A 21,097-nucleotide genomic window follows, 5' to 3' on the forward strand; every position below is an offset into this window, starting at 1 on the left:
CCGTTTCCATTAATCTGTGTATCGCCATGTGCCAGTGACTTGCCGGAGATTCCAACCGGCGTCCATCTCAGGCAGAGGATCCATGGCATCTCCCACTCTGCCCTTCTTCCCAGCATTCAGTTCTGTCTTCTCCTCCTACCTAAGTTCTACCCTATCAGGCCCACAGCAGTTTCTCTTTTCATTAACCAATGAAAACAACACATGAACAGAAGAACCTCCTACACCACACATACATACATGAAGGTAAACATTGTACACATAAAATAAAAATAAATCTAACAGAAACTGAAGTGTAGTGACCATCCTATGATTCTTAGCAGGTTGCTGCAGGAGGCCTTCAGATTTGTGCGTGGCCTAGGCTAACACAGCAGAGGCGAGGAAAGGGAGAGGAGGATAAAGACGAGGGAAAGAGGGAGGAAGGAGTGAGAGAAGCATTGCAAGTTTAGCTGATCTAACATGTGACCAGCTGCTTGCTGAGCGTGGTGTGGTGTTGGGCGATTGAGCCTGGCTGTCTTCTCACTTCCTCTTTGCCTAGTGACGTAGGTAGGTGAGACTACACTGTGATTTAACAGCCATGGAACTCAGTTGATGTCATTGTTTATTACTTGAATGATTCCTTATCCTTACGGACCCTTCGGCCTTTGTAGAACAACATAGAAGAAATAACCCTCTCAGGATCAGAGTGATTGGCCATGCTTACATGCTATGTCCCTCCTCCCCTCCCAGCCTCCCCCAGCCCTCCCCTCCCTGTCTTACATAGTAGCCTTTCTCTTGGGCACTGGACGGCTTTGCTCTAGCAGCTGGGAGAATCCAAGGGCTAGGGAGGGACTGGGACGCTGCTGCTCTGGCTGCTGAGGGACCACAGCTCCTGGCTTTTGCTGCCAAGCTGCAGGATGCAGCTGTCCTTATCTATGGGACTAGCTATTTTCAGAAATTCAGCCAGCGTGAGCTGAGGCAAATACCAGCTGGACATTTTCAGTAGACTTTTTAGAGATTCAAATGAGTTTGGTTTTTTATTTGTTTGTTTGTTTGTTTGTTTGTTTTTATGTTGTATTGTTATTGTTGTTGTTGTTAATTTTCTAGAAAATAGTACTTATTGTCTTCAGGCTTAAGGACCTAAGACCCAAGCTGTTAGCCAGACTTGCGTGGACCTAGGCCCTGCTCTTCGCTGTGTCACAGCTACAGCATAGAGGGTCATTTAAGGACGCTGCTGAATCACAGGGTATGACTATGGGCTCTGGGGAACTTCCAGTGTAGCAAGGGAAGACAGTCCAGAGGGATTGCTGAAACATTCAGGCTCAGGTGTGCGCTCAGGTATGTTTTGTGTTGCTGGCCACGGAGCTTGAAGAGCTAGGTCAGCGAAAAGACTTTAGACTTGTAATGGCCTTTTGGGCTGGCTTACTTATTACCATATCTCAAAGTCTCTGCTGAACATGTGGCTCACATCTATAGTTTCAGCACAGGAGGCTGAAACAGGAGGATTGCCAAGTGTTTGAGGCCAGCCCGGGTTCCCCAGTTCAGCCAGGATACACAGAATAACCTGTCAAACAAGTCCATAAATGAAACACGTGTCAAAATGTTCTCTACAAAGTTTCATAGTTATTCCCGCTGCAGGTACTCGCTGCTGGCCTGATACCAGGAGAGGAAGAAAGGTGGTCCCTGCCTCTCAAAGTACTCCCTCCCCAGGGTGAAGATGAGTGTGCAAGGACTGGTAATTACAATTCACGGGCATGAGCACGTGTTCCATCGGAAATGTGTGTGTGAGAGTATAGTATCAGGACGTTCTAAGTCCAACACAGCTACGAAACGAAAGCTGATGCAGGCTTGTTCATTTTAAAACAGGATGCTGGTTTCGCTCAACACTGTTTTTGGTCTTCCTCCCTGAGACTTCTCTTCCTGCCAGCAGGCAGTCACATCTGCCTGTTCACAGTAGGGACGTCTCATCCCATCACCATTGCAAAGGATGCATGTTTTCTTACATCCCATTTTCTGTGGCTCAATAGCAAGCTTTACAAAAACTTTAAACTGGTCAGTAGTGAGAAAAATACAAAGGGCGAGGTTCCAGTGTCCTCTCCACATCAAATGCAGGGGCTTAGAAGTTTGAATAACATGTAATGGAATAAATAAATCCAAAATTTGGGCTTCCTCTTGGTTAGAGTTGAATTTTGTTTCCCACACTCCCTCCCTTTGTGACCTTGGGCAAGCCAAGTTCTGTGTCCATGCCTCAGTTTCTTCCAGACAGCTTTGTAAAGCTTGCCAAAACTAGAGGGATGTATGCACACAGTCCTGTGCTTGACATGGATAGAGGGGTGTCTGCACCCCGTCCTGTGTTGACATGAATAGAGGGGTGCATGCACAGTCTGTGCTGACATGGATCTTAGTGACTCTGCTCTTTCCTTTTAGAACAATGAGCCCATAACGGAAACAAGGGGAAGTAGAGCAGCATTTGCTCAGACTCCGTCCATCACATTTCAGATGTTTGGCCTCTGTGCTCAGTGAGCAGTGTATGTAGGTGTCATGGTTCCCAGATGTTCCTGTTTTTCATTGGATTCTAGCTTGATCATAAAGTGCACTAGGGGTGTGCCCCTGAAAACAAGCTAGAAACACCACCAGCTGTAGTTGAAAGATACAGCCCTGCTGTTGGATGTTAAAATGTGCCTCACACGGTGGTGGCGCACGCCTTTAATCCCAGCACTCGGGAGGCAGAGGCAGGAGGATCTCTGTGAGTTCGAGACCAGCCTGGTCTACAGAGCTAGTTCCAGGACAGGCTCCAAAACCACAGAGAAACCCTGTCTCGAAAAAGCAAAAAAAAAAAAATAAATAAAATAAAATAAAATAAAATGTGCCTCACAGAACCAGCGAAATACAGAAATTGAATTTGCCCTATGTACAGATCATGAGTAGAAAAACCAGAGCAATAGATTCTTTTTTAACTACTTCCTCCCCCGTGTGTGTTGTATGGACTTTGCCCTTGGTGTGGTTTGTGTAAGGACACACGTATGTATTCACACCTTCCTAGAGGCCAGAGGTTGGTGTCAGTGACCTTTCTCTGTCACTCTCCACCCTCATTGTGTGTCACAGTCTCTCCCTGAGCCAGAAGCTCACCAATTCAGCTAGGCTGGCTGGCCAACGAGCTCAGGGATCGGCTTGTCTTCTACCAACACCTGTGGCTTTTCTCATGCGACTTCTGAAGTCCAAACTCAAGTCCTCACGATTACATTTTACTGACTGAGCTAGCCCTTCCTCCCAGAAATAGAGTCATAATAGCACTACACCTAACACTCGCATGTACCTACACACACACACTTTTTATTATTACAGTTATTATTCTGGTTTTATTTTATTACTTATTCATATTATTTTATGGTTGTCTTTGCTTTGAAGGGTAGGGTTTTTTTACACAGGTACTTTATTTAGTAAGCATTAATCCAGTGTCTCTTGTGTGCTGAGCACTGTGCCCGGCCCTGAGACACGCCCTGAACAAAGGACTAACCAGCGGGCTGTCCCCTCTGTGCTGCCGTGTTTGTAAGAAGGACAAATATGTGGGACAGATGTTTAGACTATCGTCTTTGAAACTGTTATGGAGACATTAAAGTGGACTTTTGAAGATCTTCCTTTTACTCCGGGCTAGCACTGGACCCCGACACTCCCCTCCCCTCCCCCCAGATGGTGACTCACTATCCCCGAAAGACTATGTTACCAATGACACTTTTCATCCTTTCAGTCCCCACCCTTTCTGGCCTTCTCCAAAAGCTCACAGGAAGAAATCAGAATCAACATTATAGAAAAGAGTTTCTTTAATGCTTATTTCACCATCATGACTGAAGCCCAAACACGTGTGGAGACAAACTGATGGCTTCCAGCTTGGCCAGGCTATGATCCTGCATTTCACGACGGTCCTCTAACAGTTACAACCCTATGTCACTAGCCAGTCACTAGCTCATGGGGAAATCGCATCTCATCTGATCTGAAGTAGGTTTGATTACTGTACAGGCATTAATTTCAACATTTTCCTTGAAGGACAGACAATATCGCTTTGATTTCCCTGTAAAATTCATCCCTGGGGAGACATCCACTTACCTCCAGGAGTGAGTCAGAAAGAGCAGAATGGCCTCTCATTAAAATAATTCATCGCCAACCGTGCGAGGGCGGGGTTACTTTGTGTCTTTACAATCCCATCTGTAGGCAAGGTGCTCCTGAAAGTGGCGGAGAACATAGAGGATGTACTCAAGTCTTCCTCAGAGTGAAATCCTGGGTGTCTTGGCGTCCGCTTCAGCGAGCACTGCCAGACCCGGCAGAGAGCCTGTGTGCCGTCCTTTGAGTTGTGAACAGTGTGTGATGTTCTGATCTGTTCCTGATCCATGAGGCACATACGGCTGGAGGAGATGGTCTACGGCACAGGATGAATGGCCTCAAAAAAGAATGTGCACAGAGTCAGAGACAAGCCAGTTGGCATTAGGGGGAAACTGAGGACTTTAAACGTGTGCTGATGTCCAGCTTCAGGCTGGCAGAGAGGAGGAGGGCATGGCGCGATGCATTCTTCTGGTTTCGGGACTGTTTCCCTTCCACACAGATGCAAACCCTAGAATGCGCACTGCTGGTGGTACCCGCTATAGCTAGGGTCGAAGCCACCCAATGCCAAAACAGGTGAGGTCAGCTGTGGGCATCTACACACTTATCAAAGGAGCGAGTCAGCTTTGGTTGCCGCCCTCAAATGTGCAAGCTGAGACTGTTTGCTCCTGCTTATTGGTGCTGTGTACATATAGACTCAAGGAGCAGTGTACAGGAAACGGTCATACACTGGCTAACCGCTATGGGGACAGAGTCAGAGCCACTGAAACCTTGACATCTCAGAGGGCCGCTGTTAGTGTGGAAACCGGTGGTTGAGGTTATAACAGCACAACTCAATGAATTTGTTAAGCAATACTCACCTGCCAAGCTCATAAAACCTAACGGAGGACCTCTGAAGTGGCTCAGAGGGTAGAGGCACCGCTGCCACATCCGGGTACTTGCGCTCCATCCATCACTACAGGGTGGACGAGAGAACCAACTTTACATCACTCTCTGACCCCAACATGATTGCCGTTGGATATCAGGTCCTCAGGCAAGCTTTTAAGAAAGCTTGTGCAACGTGTTTTCAAGGTTAGACCTGTTTAGACTGCACTGAGGGGAACCCCTTATTTCTAACAACATAACCTCCCAGTGTCCTAATGGTGCTGAGCTTGGCAATACTATCCTAAGATGTGAGTGGGTTCCCACTCAGAACCCAGAAAGCCCACTTGCTCTCATCCTCACTTCCTTTATTGAGAAAGCTAGTCAGTGAGTCAGCTCAGGGCCACCACAGCGAGCAGTGCCCTTGCAGTCGGGACAGCTTGCAGACACCCGCCCAAGCAGCTGGGCGGGGCCCTGCCTCCCTCCTCCTGGAGCCAGCTGGTTCTTACCAGCTTTGGCAGCTTTTGAAGCACATCTTGTGGCTTCCTGCAGCTTTTCCTCTGTGTACCCAGGAAAAGGAGAGTTCTTTTGCTTAGGGCAAAGATTGACCGTTCACACTTTGAGTTAAATGTCATCTTTGAGGTCCCTATTGAAACTAACTCTGAGGAATGGTCAGTATTCATGGAAGGAATACTGCTAACCCCCTGGCTTTAAGTCGGGACCTACCATGGCCAATTTACCACTGGCTAGCCTACCTGCAGTCTTCAGTAAGACTTCAGTTGTAACCAAATCGTGGCCGATTTTCCTCGGTCTCAACTAATCAAGGTGGGTGGAGTTGTCTCTTCAGGTAATTTCCCAGCGGCTTCAGGCACGAGCTAGCCAGGTTAACCTGAAGTTTCTCTCCATGGTGGGCAAACTGATGCTACAAGCTTGCACTGGCTCCCAGATTCTCCAGTTAGACACATCTATGCTTCATCTGTGGCTTTGCCTCAGAGTTCCCAGGGAGTCCCATCCCGGCTTGTGTTCCTGTTCCTACTCCATCCCATGACCTTCAGTGACTCCAGGGAGAGCAGACAGCAGCAGCAGAAGGCCTGTGCTGGCCGCCTGCTAGTTGGTCATCTAGACTGGACGTGTCAGCTCAGTTCCTTCCTCATGCAATAAATATACTCCTCACATGTCTCCCGAGGTCTGGGCTGAGCTGCAGAGGAAGAGAGAAGGGAAGATAAGAGGCTTGGCAACAATTCTATTTCAATATACTTGCTTTATCTCTATATATGTGGCTCTTTCCAATCCATGTTCCCATTTCTGTGTCTCAGACAGCTGACCAAGTTTTCCCGAAAGGCTTGGGGATGAATCGACATCATGCCAGTTCCATCTATGTATGTTTTTTTTTTAATCTGGAAAAAAATTGTCAGTAAATTTGGTTTATTTCTGAATTGGGTCCAACAAGAATTCACACTTCAAAAGTGGATTTAAAAGTCATTGTTCAGGTTGGAGGGATGGTTCAGTGGTTCAGAGAGCGTATTGCTTCTGCAGAGTCCCTCAGTTCGAGTCCCAGCACCAGCAACAGGCAGCTCACAACTGTCTGTAATTCTAGCTCCAAGGGATCTGATGACCCTCTGGCCTCACACACACACACACACACACACACACACACACAAATAAGTAACAAAAAGTATTTTTCTAAATTATTGTCTCCTCTCATTTAAGATTTAAAGGAAGCCTACCCCTCCTTTCAATGAAAGCAATGTGGTTTTTGTTATTCCCTTTGCTTTTTGAGACTTTAATATAATTGCATCACTTCCCCTTCCCTTTCCTTGCTCTCTTTCAACGCATGGCTCTGTCTTCCCCCAATGACTGTTAAGACGACATTATCGCAGGCATTCTTCAGTCTGTGAACTCGGGAATGGAATAGATTCAGATAAAAATTTTTATGATCTGGCTGCTAACACCACTCCCCCTTATCTGAAATCCCTGGAGCACATAGATTTAAATTCCTTTTTAAATTTTAATTAATGTGTAGGCATGTTTTGCCTGCGTTCGAGCATGTGCGCTGCATGCATGTCTGGTGCCTGTGGGGGTCAGAAGAAAGTATTGAATCATACGCAGCTGGAGTCGTCAAAGGTTGTGAGTCACCCTGTGGGGCCTGGGAATCCAACCCCAGTTTTCTGCCAGAGCAGTCCGTGCTCCTAACCACTGAGCCACCTCTCCAGCCCTGGGTTTAACTTCTTTACTGCTTTATTGTCTGCGTTCTTGTTCTCCAACATAAGGACCAGTGGATTCGATGGAGTCAGATATTACAAAACACTGACCTGGCACAGAAGACAGGGCTCAAGCTGGGATTCCCATAGGACCTGCAGATGGTCTGAAATCTAATTTCATCTTCATTATATGAGCAGCTGGACGGCAGGGGAAACAAGCTTGAGATAACATCACACTCCCTACATAGTTGTCATTTTAGACTTATTTGTGACTGTGATTCCCTTTGGATAGCCCTTTGGTGGAAATTTAGTTTGTTTTGCTTAACTGGTTCATCGTGGGTCTGCCGGGGTCTGGAATATTTTCAAATAGAAAGCAAAGTATTGGTCTCAATCAAAGTGTGTGGTGTCTACAGAATGTCCCATCCATCCTTTTATTCTAGGACAGCTGTCCAGGCACAGGGTAAGACCACTGTTGAGTTCCATGCCCTGGCAGCCCCTTCTGACCGACCCTTACCCTGCCCAGGGGCCAGGGCAGCTTCTTGTGCTCATGTATGGTTGGTGATGAAATGGCAGAATCCAGCTTCTCTAAGCATTGTGGGCTTTTGTTCCTCAGCAGTGGATTATAGGCAGGTTATACAGATTCATCTTGGCACTTCGTTAGAGCCAGTTTTCCAATAACCTCCTTCCCCCACTTCTCCTCTTTTCAAAGATGGAGTCTCTTAGAGACCCTGAACTTCTGACCCTCCTGTCTCCACCCTCTGAGTGCTAGGACTGCAGGTATGTGCCATCATGCCCAGTTCTCTGTGGTGCTGAATATGAAGCCCAGGGACTTCTTGCATGCTAAATGAGAATACTACCAACTGAACTATACCCCCGCTGGGTATGACTTATTTCTTAAAGTCCCCTCCTGCTTACAGGATCTGGGTGGCAACCTGTTCAACTCATGGAATAGCAATTAGTTTCAGTTGGGATTAGCGAAGGATGCTCTTGAAACCTTTATGTAAAATGCTATTTCCACAAGCAAGCTGAGAAACCCCTTTGTGTTGTTACAGGAGATGGAGAAGGGGGCATTAGGTGGGAAGGACAGCTTTTGTGTGTCAGGAGCTTCCTTAGAGGCCACCAGACACCTGTGGCTAGTGGTTACATCGTAGAGAAGAGATTGTGGTGATAGCCGTGTAGGACATGACGGGGGCTAAGGGGTTAAGTTGAACCATTTTAACAGGCTGACAAGGAGCATCCAGGCTGCGTGATTAATGCTTCATTCCGGGGAATCACTAATGAATCAAAGTCCTTAATTCACTCCGTGAGCACAGATTGTGCCACCACAGGGAGAGATCGTAATTGGGTAGTAGCTGACAATAACTCTGGTGAGCCTTAGTTGAGTGAACTAATTGGGGATAACGTGGCAAAGGAGAAAGGGTCATGTGGGGGGCGAGGGTTAGGAGGACGAAATGGCAATAATAAAGCAAGCAGAGTGTAAGACAGTCGGGATGGAAGCAACTTAGAGGTGCCCTAACCTACCTACGCTTTCTAGTTCAGAAATGAAAAGGGAAGCAGGGGTCTAAGGAGGGAAGTGGTTTTCCTAAGACCACACAGCTGGTCAATAGGACGTCTCCTTGCAGTGGTTTTCTGGGACTTTTGAGACTTCTTAATTTTATTTAATTCCTTGAGCATTTGAACGTGGGAAGTAGGAAATGCAGGCTGAAAGTGCCTAGGGGGCTAGGACAGCCACCTGTTCCTGCCTGCAGAGGACACAGGGGGAGGACAATTAGACCACTCGGACCTCCCAGTCTTGTCAGGGGTAAGGAGGGGAAGGGTTTTCCTTCAGTGTCCACGCTTACCATCCCAGAAGCTGAGGAACACTGCACCCTCCGAGTTGGCCAGGGGAGGGCTTGTCCCACCTTCAGAACAGCAGTGCGGGTTTCTAGTTGACCTGAGGACACAGAGTGCCCTTCAGCTTAGAACTGGGAGGGTTGTTGTGTGGAGCTGCGGGCCGCCCGGCTCCCACACCGGCTAGATTCACCTGAAATAACAACACACAAACTGTATTCATATAAACACTGCTTGGCCCATTTCTATTAATGTGTGTAGCACCACGAGCTGGTGACTTACCAGGAAGATTCTAGCCTACGTCCATCTTGGGCTGGAGCTTCATCGCATCTGCTCTGAAGAGGAGAGAGGCATGGCATCTGCCTCACTTCCTCCCAGCATTCTGTTCTGTCTACTCCACCTACCTAATTTTATGACCTATCAGGGCCAAGGCAGTTTCTTTGTTAACCAATGAAATCACCTACATCAGAGGGTTGACAAAGACTCAATGGGAATGAGACAAGAAGACCATCACCACTGCTTAGATGGCCCCCCACGGTCCTCAGAGCCCAGATGCTCAGGCCCCAGACTCCACTGTGTAATGAATCAGATTAGATGACTCTTTGTCTTCCTTGTTCCTGATACTCGGAGAGGAAACCACAACAACCATGGGGCTATAGGGCTGACTTGGCTGTAAGGTTGGGGTGGCTGTTTATCTCTCCTCCCTACCACTGTTAATAAGCCCCTGGAAGCAGTTAGTGTACCTGTGTGGAGACTAATCAGGGGGAACAAGGACCCATTGGGCCAAACAAAATACCATCCTCTGGAAGCACACTCAATAGCACTGTTGTGGTGTGGGCTTCCTGGAGAGCCTTGTTCCCCTTTGCCCTTACCCTCCTCTCCTCTCCACCCGTCTCTCTGGCTCTCCCTTCTTTCTCTCAGTGTGTCACAGTGATCTCATCTGACAGCGTTAAAGCAAAAAGAACCACGGCTTTCTAGTGTTTCTGGAGGAGCAACAAGTAGCTGGTAGATACATTTCCTTCCTGGCCAAGTTTCCCCGAGTCCTTTCCTCTTGTTCTCAGAGTGCTCTTCGTCAGATAGTGGTGTCTGAGCCCATGGGCCTGTCGTGGAAGTACGGAGGGGCTGAGCTGTATGTGCTGCCAGCCGTCCTGTTTCTCAACCCAATAAAAATACACGGTGCCACAGCCACAATAGCTTCAAATCAGCAGAAGGAAAATATACTTATCAGTCGGGATGCTTTTAAAAATAACACGCTTTGTTTTTTTACTGTAAAATGGATATGCCCCCACAGAGAATTTGGAGAGCCCAAAGATGCTTAAGGAATAAATTAAGTTACTCTATTGTGATTATTTTGACAAAGCTTTTGTATAGTCTTTTAAAGCTGATGAGACTCTCTTCTGAGGAAATCTGGCTTTCTTGTTTCGATGTCTTCTCTGGCTGGCAACGTGGCTTAATTGGCAGAGCCCTTGTCTAATATACACAAAGCCCTAGGTCCTCATCACTGCAGAATCCAGACTGTAGCTGCAAGAGGATCGAGAGTTCAAGGTCATCCTCGCTGCATAGTGAGTTAGAAGCCAGCCTGGACAGTTTGGATGCTCACCTTACTAGACCTGGATGGAGGTGGGTGGTCCTTGGACTTCCCACAGGGCAGGGAACCCTGATTGCTCTTTGGGCTGACGAGGGAGGGGGACTTGATTGGGGGAGGGGGAGGGAAATGGGAGGCGGTGGCGGGGAAGAGACAGAAATCTTAAATAAATAAATAAAGCCTGGAGTATATGAGACTGTGTTTTAATAAAAAGCAAACAAAAACAAAACCCCAAAGTACTTGCCTTCTCTCTTCAGTAATATTGCCACGTTAATATTGATGCTCTTTATTGCTATAAACTCAAAACACCAAGTCGTGAACTTCCATAATTAGTGAGTGACCTTTTCATTGCAGAGAGCCCGACAATCCAGTTTGTTGGTTAGAGACACGCCAGGAAACGCAATACCTAATACAGGCTTGCAAAGCAGCTTTGGGAGCTGGTTACTATTGGTTAAAAAAAAGGGAAAGGTGTTTCTATGAACTTACAGGAAAAATGCAAGGAACCTGCAGCTGGATTCCAAATGCAGCCAGCCACCCAAAGCCAGAGAGAGGAGTTTTGAGAAGGATGCTGGGCACGTGGTCTCTGGCTCTTGCTATTCTCAGCCATTCTCACTAGGTAGCTCCAGCGTGGTGGGTGATGCAGGCCATTCCCTGGGGCACCTTCGTAGTCACCTGGCTGGAGGTAATTACGGTGGCACCAGTCAGCTCAGCACCTTGTGCAATTACGCTGGAAGTCTGCTGCTTCGCTTTCCAACTGGAAGCAAAGCTGTTGGGAAAATAAAGATTGAAAGTTTTAAGTGGGTGCAGGAAATAGGTGGGTGGACTTTTCCATTGGTGCGCATTTGTGGGTGGGAAATGCTTTCTTTCTCTTCTCTTTTTCTTTCTAAGTAAGAACAGTGTGCTATATTGAAGGGCTGTGTCAACCAGTGTAATGTCCCTGAGAACCAGAATGCAGACAAATGCTCTTTGTCAGTTGGGGACACAAAGAAGGATATTGGCGTGAATGAGTGACTGCCTGCATTTTCAGGGAACAGCGCCCTACGCCAGGGCTTGTTGAATTAAACCTCAACGCCTATGCATAACTCTTATCTGGGCATCAGCAGGGCCCTCTAGAGATGTATGATGGCCAGTTCTGGAAGCACAGTCAGCTCTGGGGGGTGGTTTAGGGGAACATCCCGTTAGGCTGTCAGGAGTGTGCAGAAACTGGCGGCCTTTGCAGACCCTCAGTGATTAAGAGTTGTAAAAGAGGCAGGCATGTTGGCTTCATGTCTTACATAAGTCTAATCTGAAATCAGAGTCAGTCTTTTGTCTGGAGAACTTGACAGCATCTCACTTGAAGGGCTTGAGAGAGTGACAGATGTTTCCAGAGTGGTCTTCCACAGCTTTGGGAATGTCATCCCTGAACACTGTCATGTGTGACTGCTCCTCTACTTCCTGGACAGTCGTCCGAGCTGGGTATATTGGTGTGTGTGTGTGTGTGTGTGTGTGTGTGTGTGTGTGTGTGTGTGTTTTCCTCATTGCCGTGGACAGATACCCAATGAGAAGCAATTTAGGAAAGTTTATGTTAATTTATAGTTCAGTCCAGGCATGGCACCAGGAACTTGAGACAGTCGGTTCCCCTGCCTCTACAGTCAGGCAACAGAGAAATGGCTGCTGACACTCAGCTCCCTTCTTCCTTAAAGAACTACTTATTTCATTTTAATTTATGCTCGTGTTTGTCTGTGTGTATGCCACATGTGTGAGGGTCCCTGTGAAGACCAGAAGAGGGCACTGGGTCCGCTGGAGCTGGGATTTTAAGCATTTGTGAATGCTGGGAACTGAACTCTGGTCTTCTGCAAGGGCAGCAAGTGTTCTTAGCTGCTGAGCCATCTCCAGCGCCACGTTCTCCTTCTCCCAGCCAGGGAATAGTTGCTGCACTTAAGATGAGGCTTTCACCTCAGTTAACCCAGTCTCCAGACACCCTCACCAACATTCCCAGAGGATCATCTGCTAGGTGATCCTAGGTTTATCAACTTGACAATAAGTAATAACCTTTATACCAGGAAAGCTGATAAGAGCATAAAGTCAATAGGCTAGGGGAGCCGTAAGTGCCTGATGGAGTTCTAAAGCATTTCTTAAAAGAGAAGAGGGAAAATAGACTTGAAATGAACACTGGCTTTCCTTGGGGTAACTGTGTTCTCCCTGGGCTTTGGTCTCTTCACCCATAAAGCAAGCGCCACCTCCACGCCCACTGCATGTTTCTGGTATAAGCTGTGGTCATTCCTTACCGCAATCCAGGTTCCTGGCTTCTTGCCTCCCTAAAGCTACTCCCTCCTTCTTACACACATATACATACAATATAAAAATAAGGAAGATAATTCACATTTCCAGGGTGAAGTTTCTACCTCTTCGGGATATTGCATTAATTTTGTTATAAGGTATCCACCAGAGAAGACCAATTTTGACAGAGGGAAACATCTGGGTAAGATCTAGGACTCTTTCTGGTTCTTAGAGTTTGGGTTAGACTGAGTCTTTTCTTACCTGTGTGCAGCTCCATGCCCTTGAGGTAACAACTTGGTTTGAGTGTGGCCATTCCTGCACGTGTCCGTGTTGACAGATGTGAAAAGACCCATCATTTTGTTTCCCTCCCTCCCTCCCTCCCTTCCTCTATCCTTCCCTCCCTCTATCCCTCCCTCCCTCCCTCCCTTCCTCTATCCTTCCCTCCCTCTATCCCTCCCTCCCTCCCTCTCTTCCTTCCTTTCTTCCTTTTAAAGGAGACAGGACCACCATCACACAGGGCACCCTGAAACCCACCAGGCTAGCCCCACACCTACAGGTGCCGTTCTGCCTCAGCCTTCCACAGTGCTAGGCAGAACCACCATGCACCGCCTAAAGACCCGTCTGATTTGTAGGCAGGGCCATTCCCAAGGCAGGCTCCTGGATTGCATAAGGAAAGGGAGCACTAGAATTCCTGCATTCATTGTTCTCTGCTTCTTGACTTTGGATGCCGCATGACCAGCTCCCTGCAGCCTTGATGCCCCCAGCGAGGTGGACTGTACCTTGAGCTGTGAACTGGGATATAAACACTTTCTCCCTCAAGTTGCTTTGGTCAGAGTACGTTGTCACATCAATACAATAATGGAAACAATGCATACAAATGCCCCCTTAGTGTTTGCATTTATCTTTCTAGAGCGGTACCTTGCTGTGTAGCCCGGGTTGGCACCACACTTGCCGTCTCCAGAGCAGCTGGGGTTGCAGGCACACATCACCTTACGGGTCTCCTCACTTTTAATATTGTCTGCTCACATGTGCTTTGTTTTGCTTTAAGATAGACTCTTGGTAGCCCAGGCTATCCTCAAATCCAGACTTGGCCTGTCGCCACACATGGCTTCACGTGTCCTCTGAAAAGGTTTAAGAATGAGTTGGGGGCACGGTGTGGTGGCACACACCTTTATTCCCAGCACTCAGGAGGCAGAGGCAGGTGAGTCGATGAGCTCAAAGTCAGTTTGGGCTGCATAGTAGACGCTGTCTAAAAATGTGTATGTGTTTACCAACAATGTAACAACAAATCAAGAGTGTACAAAGAAATAGAAGCACCAAAACATGTGAAGGGAGTAGGGTTTACTTTAATTTTATTCCTATATAATTTTGATGTATAATAGAATTCTTTTCTTTTCTTCCCGCAGTTGGAAACTGACAAACTGGCCCTCCCCATGAGCCCCAGTCCACTGAGCCCAAGCCCCATCCCCAGTCCTAACGTGAAGCTGGAGAACTCCACCCTCCTGACAGTGGAACCCTCCCCTCTAGACAAGAACAAGGGCTTCTTCGTGGACGAGTCGGAGCCCCTTCTGCGCTGCGACTCCACATCCAGTGGCTCTTCCGCCCTGAGCAGGAACGGCTCCTTTATTACCAAAGGTACCAGCATCTGGGAGGCCTGGGGTCTTCTCTCTGGCCACTTCCACAGTCTAGCTGCAGCTGAGCCAATCGAATGACTAGTTCAGGGGCCCTCCAAGATAAAAGTGGCCTCAAGGAAGCCATACCACTGGTTAACATGGACACGTTTAGAAAGTCTTTCTTTACAACTCTGTCCCCGTGCCAGCTCTGACACATACTGTCACCTTCTGTTCTCAGCGTGCTATCCAATGCCTGCTTCAAGGGACATCGGATAAAATGCAGTGTAGGTGGTTTTTAAAAATTATCTACCACACTTGCTAGTCTCAGGACTGAAGGCATTACCCATCTGGGGAGTCGGATGTAGGTTTTGTTGTTTTCCGAGGCAGGGCTTCTCTGTGTAGCCCCTGGCTGCCCTGGAACTCACTCTGTAGACCAGGCTGGCCTCGAACTCAGAGCTCCGCCTGCCTCTACCTCCGGAGTGCTGGGATTAAAGGCATGTGCCACCACTGTTGAGCTTTTTTGTCGTTTTTTAAGTTTCACAGTGTAGTTGTAAAGAGACAGAAACAGAGTACACCGGCTTTGGACTTCCTCCACAAGCTCGTCAGCACTTCTCTTGGGTTTCAGAAGACCTAAAGACTTGGCAGATGTCACTTCAGTAACACAGTAGGAATCTACTCAAGGAGCCTGGAGAGATTTAAAATAAAAACAGTTTTTTGTTTGTTTCTTAAAGCATCCATTCAAACAGGTCTTTGACTCATTTCTGTTAAGCAGGTCTTTTTCTGTCGGTGTTTTTGTTTTGTGAGACAGGGACTCTTGTGGCTTAGGCTGGAGGATGTTCTTGAACTCCTCTTCCTGCCTCAGCCTCCCAAGTGCTGGGATTACAGACTCGGGTCACCAGACCCCTGAGAGTCCTGTTTGCTGTCCTTATGCGCTGTGCAGAAAAAGAAACTTAGGTTGTTTAAAATGTATCAGAAGGCCACTCAGTCACGCTGGAGGGAAGCTACTAGTGTCTCAGACTGCAGGCATCTACCGCTGCCCTCATCCGTCTTTCTCTCCCCCCCCTGCAGAAAAGAAAGACACAGTGTTGCGGCAGGTCCGCCTGGACCCCTGTGACTTGCAGCCCATCTTTGACGACATGCTCCACATCCTGAATCCCGAGGAGCTGCGGGTGATTGAAGAGATCCCCCAGGCCGAGGACAAACTGGACAGGCTCTTCGAGATCATCGGGGTCAAGAGCCAAGAAGCTAGCCAGACCCTCCTGGACTCTGTGTACAGCCATCTTCCTGACCTGCTGTAGAACACGGGGGCACCGCATTCTGGAAACCGACCTGCTCCAGGGGGGCTTCCTTTCCTTTCCGACTTTTGTGTTCTGGTGTGTGCGCGCGCGCGCGTATGTATGTGTCTAACTGAGTATATGGCTGGTGCTTGAGTTTGGGGTTTGGGGATTTTTCTTTTCTTTCTTCTTTTTTTCCTCTCCTTGAAAGTGAATTGATAAAGCCTTTTTGATGTATAACTGTTGGGAAATGCCCACCACTAAAGTTTTTTTTTTAATTCCACATATTCTCCATTTTTTGCCTTCTTACATATTTTCAGAACTGTTCTGCGCACTTTAAAAACTTAAGGTAAAAGCAGTGTGACTTTTTCCACATGCTGGGTTCTGAGACTCTTAACTCCTTAAAAACACAATGGCATCCTGTGACTTCTATAAGCAGATATAAGTGTCTCAGCATCCACGCCTACTTTTTCTGGTTTGCTTGGTTTTTTTTCCCCCTCTTTTTCTTACTGTTTGTCTTTTACAAGTGTTCTTAAGGACCGAGGGTATTTAAGACCCTGTTGATTACTGTAATGCAGTTAGACTCCGAGTTATCTTTCTCATGTCTTGTCGTAGAGTTCATATTCATGGCTGAAACTTGACCACACTCTCTATCGCTGATTGTATGGTTTTCGTCTGGACACCGTACACTGCTTGGTAACTTGCGCTCCTCTTAACGCTGATATGCTTTGGGCTGGAGACCGAAGTCCTCGCTTCCTGAGGACCTGCTGTTTCCGTGGCTTGTCACCCGGGCCACCAAAGAACTTGATCTTCATCCTTAGGGCCAGCTCCGCTGCACCTTGGGAAGTCAACCTTGCGTGCCAGTGGCAGCTTTTGCCCGGCTTTGCTTTGAAAGATTTTTTTTTTTTTTAAATACACATAGTCAATAGATCCAGCTTGCCCTCAAGGCCTGGCTGGGTTTTGTCGTCATTCAACCACTTTAATTAAGAATGGCCGCAGCTGTAAGAACTCTTGTCTGATATATTTGCACCTGTGCTCTCCCTTACCCACCTGCCCGCTGACACTCAGCTGTGGGGCTCTGCTGCAGAGCTGGGGCCGGCTGCCTTTGTGTGGGCGGGCTTAGCGGTGAGGAACTGATATCAGAAAAATGCCTTCAAGTATACTAATTTATTAATAAATATTAGGTGTTTGTTACTTGAGTGATTCGAGTGTATTTACTACTTAACTTTCCCCCTTGCCTCTATGCTCAAGTTCTAACCCCTGTTCATCTCTTGGGAGAAGACGTGTGTTCTAATATGTAAACCATGTCTAATACATAAATCATGCAAATTAGTAAAAGCCCTTTTTGGAGAGGTACCCGAAGGTTCAGAGCACAGGGCTCTGGCGAGAACTGCCAAAACTTTCCCAGTCTTTCAAGTTAAACCTTAGGCTTTTTTGTTTGTCTTTCGAGACAGGGTTTCTCTGTGTAACAGCCCTAGCTGTCCTGGAACTAGCTCTTGTAGACCAGGATGGCCTCAGACTCACAGAGATCTTCTGCCTGCGTCTGCCTCCTGTGTGCTGGGGTTAAGGCATGCGCCACCACCGCCCGGCAAATTGTAGGCTTCTCTTTCCTCCAGGTAATTTGCTACTTGCGGGGCGATCGGCACACATACACAGGCTCCTGACCAAAGCCTCCCTATCCTTACTGAACTCCAGAGAGCTTTCTCAGCAGTGGGGCAGGTGGAGTCTCGTGTTGGTGGGATATCTCATGCTCACTGCAAGTTCCCCTTAGCTTGGAGCCCCTCATCTGCAAAATTCCAATGATCAAACGTTAGCAACTTTAACTTCCTCTTTTGATGAGAACCTGGAAGTGGGTCCTCTGTACACTGCGACACCATGTCAACAACATGGATTCGTCTGGTTTCGCCCATTTCCAAGAAGCTGACTTCTAGAAACACCCCAACACTCCCAGTTCCCACGATGGGTTTCTCTTTTCCCTTATTGATAGAAGACAAAACCTCTGTCTCATACACACACACAAACACACAACAAGAGTGGGTCTGTGGTGGGGGGAACAAATTGTATCAGGCTTTCACTGTTTCAGAGAATTTAGGACTCTGAGAAATACAATCCATTCATTAATTACAGTTATGGTTAAATTTATAGACTGTTAGTAACTTGGGGATGCCTTTATTAATAGCTACGAAATTTATAGCTTTATATAAATTATAGCTTTATATTTTACGAGGTGTTCTTTATATTACTTTATTGGATCTTTCATATCTGTCTTGTAAAACAGGTACCATTATTATGACCATTTTACAGATTAAAAAAAGGCTTGTAAAGCTGAGTATATTAGGCAGTTTCTTAACACTAAAACAGAGTACCTGAGAGGGAAAAATGCTTTAAGGGAGGAAAGATTTACCTCACGGAGTTTCTGAGGTTTTAGGCCTATCATCGACTGACTCTTGCTTTCAGGCTGGGGTGGCAAGGCACATACACGGTTGCAAGGCCCAACAGAGAAAAACTGCTTAACACATGTTAACACAGGAAGCAGATAGAGATACAGGGTGGGTCTTGTGTTTCATTAACTCTTCAGTGGCAAAAGTCCAGTGACCTAGCTAGGACCCACTGTCTCATAGCCTATGCAGCCGTGAACTCATCAGTGGCTGATAAAGTTAGGGCTCTCACAGTCCAACCTCATCACCAGTTGAAGCCCAAATCTTCAGTAGATGAGACTTTGTGGAGACACTTAATATCCAAGGTATACATACTGTTATTCTTTTGGTCCCTTTAAAGGACAAGCCACGGCCCCCACCCCGCGACTTCTGACCTCTTGCTGCCTTCTTGAAACTCTTACTGTCCCCTCTGGTGGGTGTACACATGTCTCTGTCTCTCTCTCTGTCTCTCTCTCTCTCTTTCCCTCCCTCCCTCCCTCCCTCCTTCCCTCCCTCTCTCTTTCTCTCTCCTTTTATAAATGTTTAGCTTTATATCTAATTTATGTGTCTTTTACCCGCCTTTTGTTTACATCCTCCCGCTTGGCTCTCCCGGACCCGCCCTGGGCTGGTTCTCCCGGCCGCGTGGGCCCAGGATGGGGCACCACTTGTAAACCGCCCTGGGATCTTGCAGGGACCCACAACCATCTCTGCCCAGCTTGCTGCCTGCCTACAGCCGCTCGGGACTCGCCAGCATTCCCCGCAGCTAGCCGCCCGGGGATTTAGGAACATTACATACCACCGATGAACTTGTTTAAGACTTCACCGAGAAGTTTCAAACGTTAGACTTGGGACTGTTGTGTGTGTTTGGGGGAGGCAAGGTGGAAGGAATGGCTGTAAGCCAAGAGTGTTCAGTCTCTTTAAGAGCAGCAACCAGAAATCCATGTCAGTTGAAACAATGGGCAGAAGCCTGGCAGTGAAATTTGTCTGGGTCACCAGTAGAGTTCAGACGCAAGCTAGCGTTAAGTGGGGACAGCCTAGTCATTCGAGCTAAACATAAACATTGCACCGAGATCACGTGGTACGTAGCTTTTCCAGTACCATCAGCTACTCCATTAGAGTACACAGGGCCAAGTGTGGGGGCACACGCCTGTAACCCAGCACTCAGAGGCACAAGCGGGAAGCCGGGGGAGATGGCTCAGTCCGTAAACCATGTGCCACATAAGCTTGAGGAACTGCGTTAGGATACCTTGCACAGGAAAGACCTGGGCTCTGTGGTACACGCCTACAATCCGTGTTGGGCAGAGACAGGAGCATCACTGGAGCTTGCCAGCTGGCCAGCCCAGCTGAATTGTGAACTGCCAAGCACTGGGTTAGACAGATGGCTTAGTGGTTAAGAGTGCTGCCTGCTCTTCCAAAGGTCTTGAGTTCAATTCCCAGCGACCACATGGTGGCTCACAACCATCTGTAGTGAGATCTGGTGCCCTCTTGAGGAGGAGACCTGGTCAGCCATCCTCATCAACTTAGACCATGAAACGCAATATGGACAAGTTCAACAGAACCGCCATATACAGGCTGCCTATGCATGCTTCAGCATTGCCAGGGCATAAATTTCATTTTCATATTTCAAACACTGGGTTAAACAAAGTCACCCTACCTTAGAAAGGAAGGTGCAGAATGATTGAAGAAGGTACCTGACATCCAAGTCCAGCCTCCACACAAACATGAGCAAGGGGTTACACACCACACATAAAGAGAGAGGAATTCAAGGTCAGCCTACGCTACATAGGAAGAATCTATCTCAAAAGAGCCATTTAGGGATTGGGATTATATCTCATTTGATAGAGTGCTTGCAATGTGTGCGCGCAGCCCTAAGGCTTGATTGACAGCTCTGCAGAGACTGGGTGTGGTAATGCTTGTCTCCAAACTCCATTACTCCAGAGGTGAAGGCAGGTGGATAAGAAGTTCAAAGTAACCTTCGGATATATAGCAAGTTGGAAACCATCCTGGGACATGTTGTTAAAACCAAACCAACATAACTAAACAAACAGAAACTTACATAAAATATTAAAATATGCAAAGCTCTGATCAAAGCAAATAATGACACCATTTACACCATGGAAAGATTCTTCTCTGATTTGGGTTGCCTTCCTCAGAGGAATAGAGACAGCTGAGCTGGAAGGCTGTCTGCGTGAGGGTGGAGGAGGTGGGAGGGTACATCGAAGAATAAGGAATTGAAGCAACTGTTGGGAAGTCTAGCTGGATTCTGTCATACTGCATGACTGTCACACAGGCAGGAGAATGACTCGCTTCAGAAATTTGAAGGACAAAGGAAGAGACCATTTCTTTTTCCTCAGAGAGTAACAGTTTCCTCTGGGCTGCTGAAGGCGAAACTCAATTAGACAAGGCTGTTTTTCAAGGGGAAGAGCTAGGCCGGCGTTAGTGGTTCTCCAACCTTCAGTCAATCAGTCAACTGGGAGCGAGCAGCCTTTTCACTTTAAAAGGGCTGAATTCCACAATCTGATTGTGGAGGTTTGTGGTGGAATCCGAAATGAAGCCTTTGCAGGCTTTTGGGCCACACTCAAAAAACTATCTTTAGTGAATTTCCGTTCCTGCCCCTGGGGATAAGACCAGCTACAGCTAGTTGGTTCGACCTGCACTCCTTGAGGCCTCCTGCCTGCCCTTCTAATGTGCAAATGAGACACCTGGAGGTCTTGTTAAAATGCAAACTCAGTTTCTCTAGGGAAAGGGCCTTGGGCACCTGTGGTACCCAAGCTTCTGGGTAGTGTGGGCACTGCTGTTTGTTTAGTTTTCTCGTGAAGCCTGAGATGATGTCTTCCCTTCAGGAAAAGGGCAGAACAGATGCGGGAGATGATTACACCAGTTTTACCAGAGGGAAGAAACAAATTCTGATGACCTGAAGAGATGTACAGAGCCAGGCAAATCTGCTCAAAACTTGCAACCAAATGGGGCTGGAGATACGGTGGGT

The 21,097-nt window shown here is 47.4% G+C and overlaps 1 protein-coding gene across 1 annotated transcript in view; it reads left to right on the forward strand.

The window, feature by feature from the left end:
- Positions 1-16,888, forward strand: part of Tnfrsf21 (TNF receptor superfamily member 21) — a 65,820-nt gene extending 48,932 nt beyond the window's left edge. Inside the window, exons 5-6 of the mRNA XM_075980662.1 lie at positions 14,214-14,442; positions 15,489-16,888. Coding sequence (XP_075836777.1) covers positions 14,214-14,442; positions 15,489-15,718 — 459 coding nt within the window. The 3' untranslated portion in view covers positions 15,719-16,888. The remainder of the gene's footprint in view (positions 1-14,213; positions 14,443-15,488) is intronic.
- The last annotated feature ends 4,209 nt before the right edge of the window (positions 16,889-21,097 follow it).

This window comes from Microtus pennsylvanicus, chromosome 7 (assembly GCF_037038515.1).
Source record: "Microtus pennsylvanicus isolate mMicPen1 chromosome 7, mMicPen1.hap1, whole genome shotgun sequence".
In the NCBI taxonomy this organism is placed as follows: domain Eukaryota; kingdom Metazoa; phylum Chordata; class Mammalia; order Rodentia; family Cricetidae; genus Microtus; species Microtus pennsylvanicus.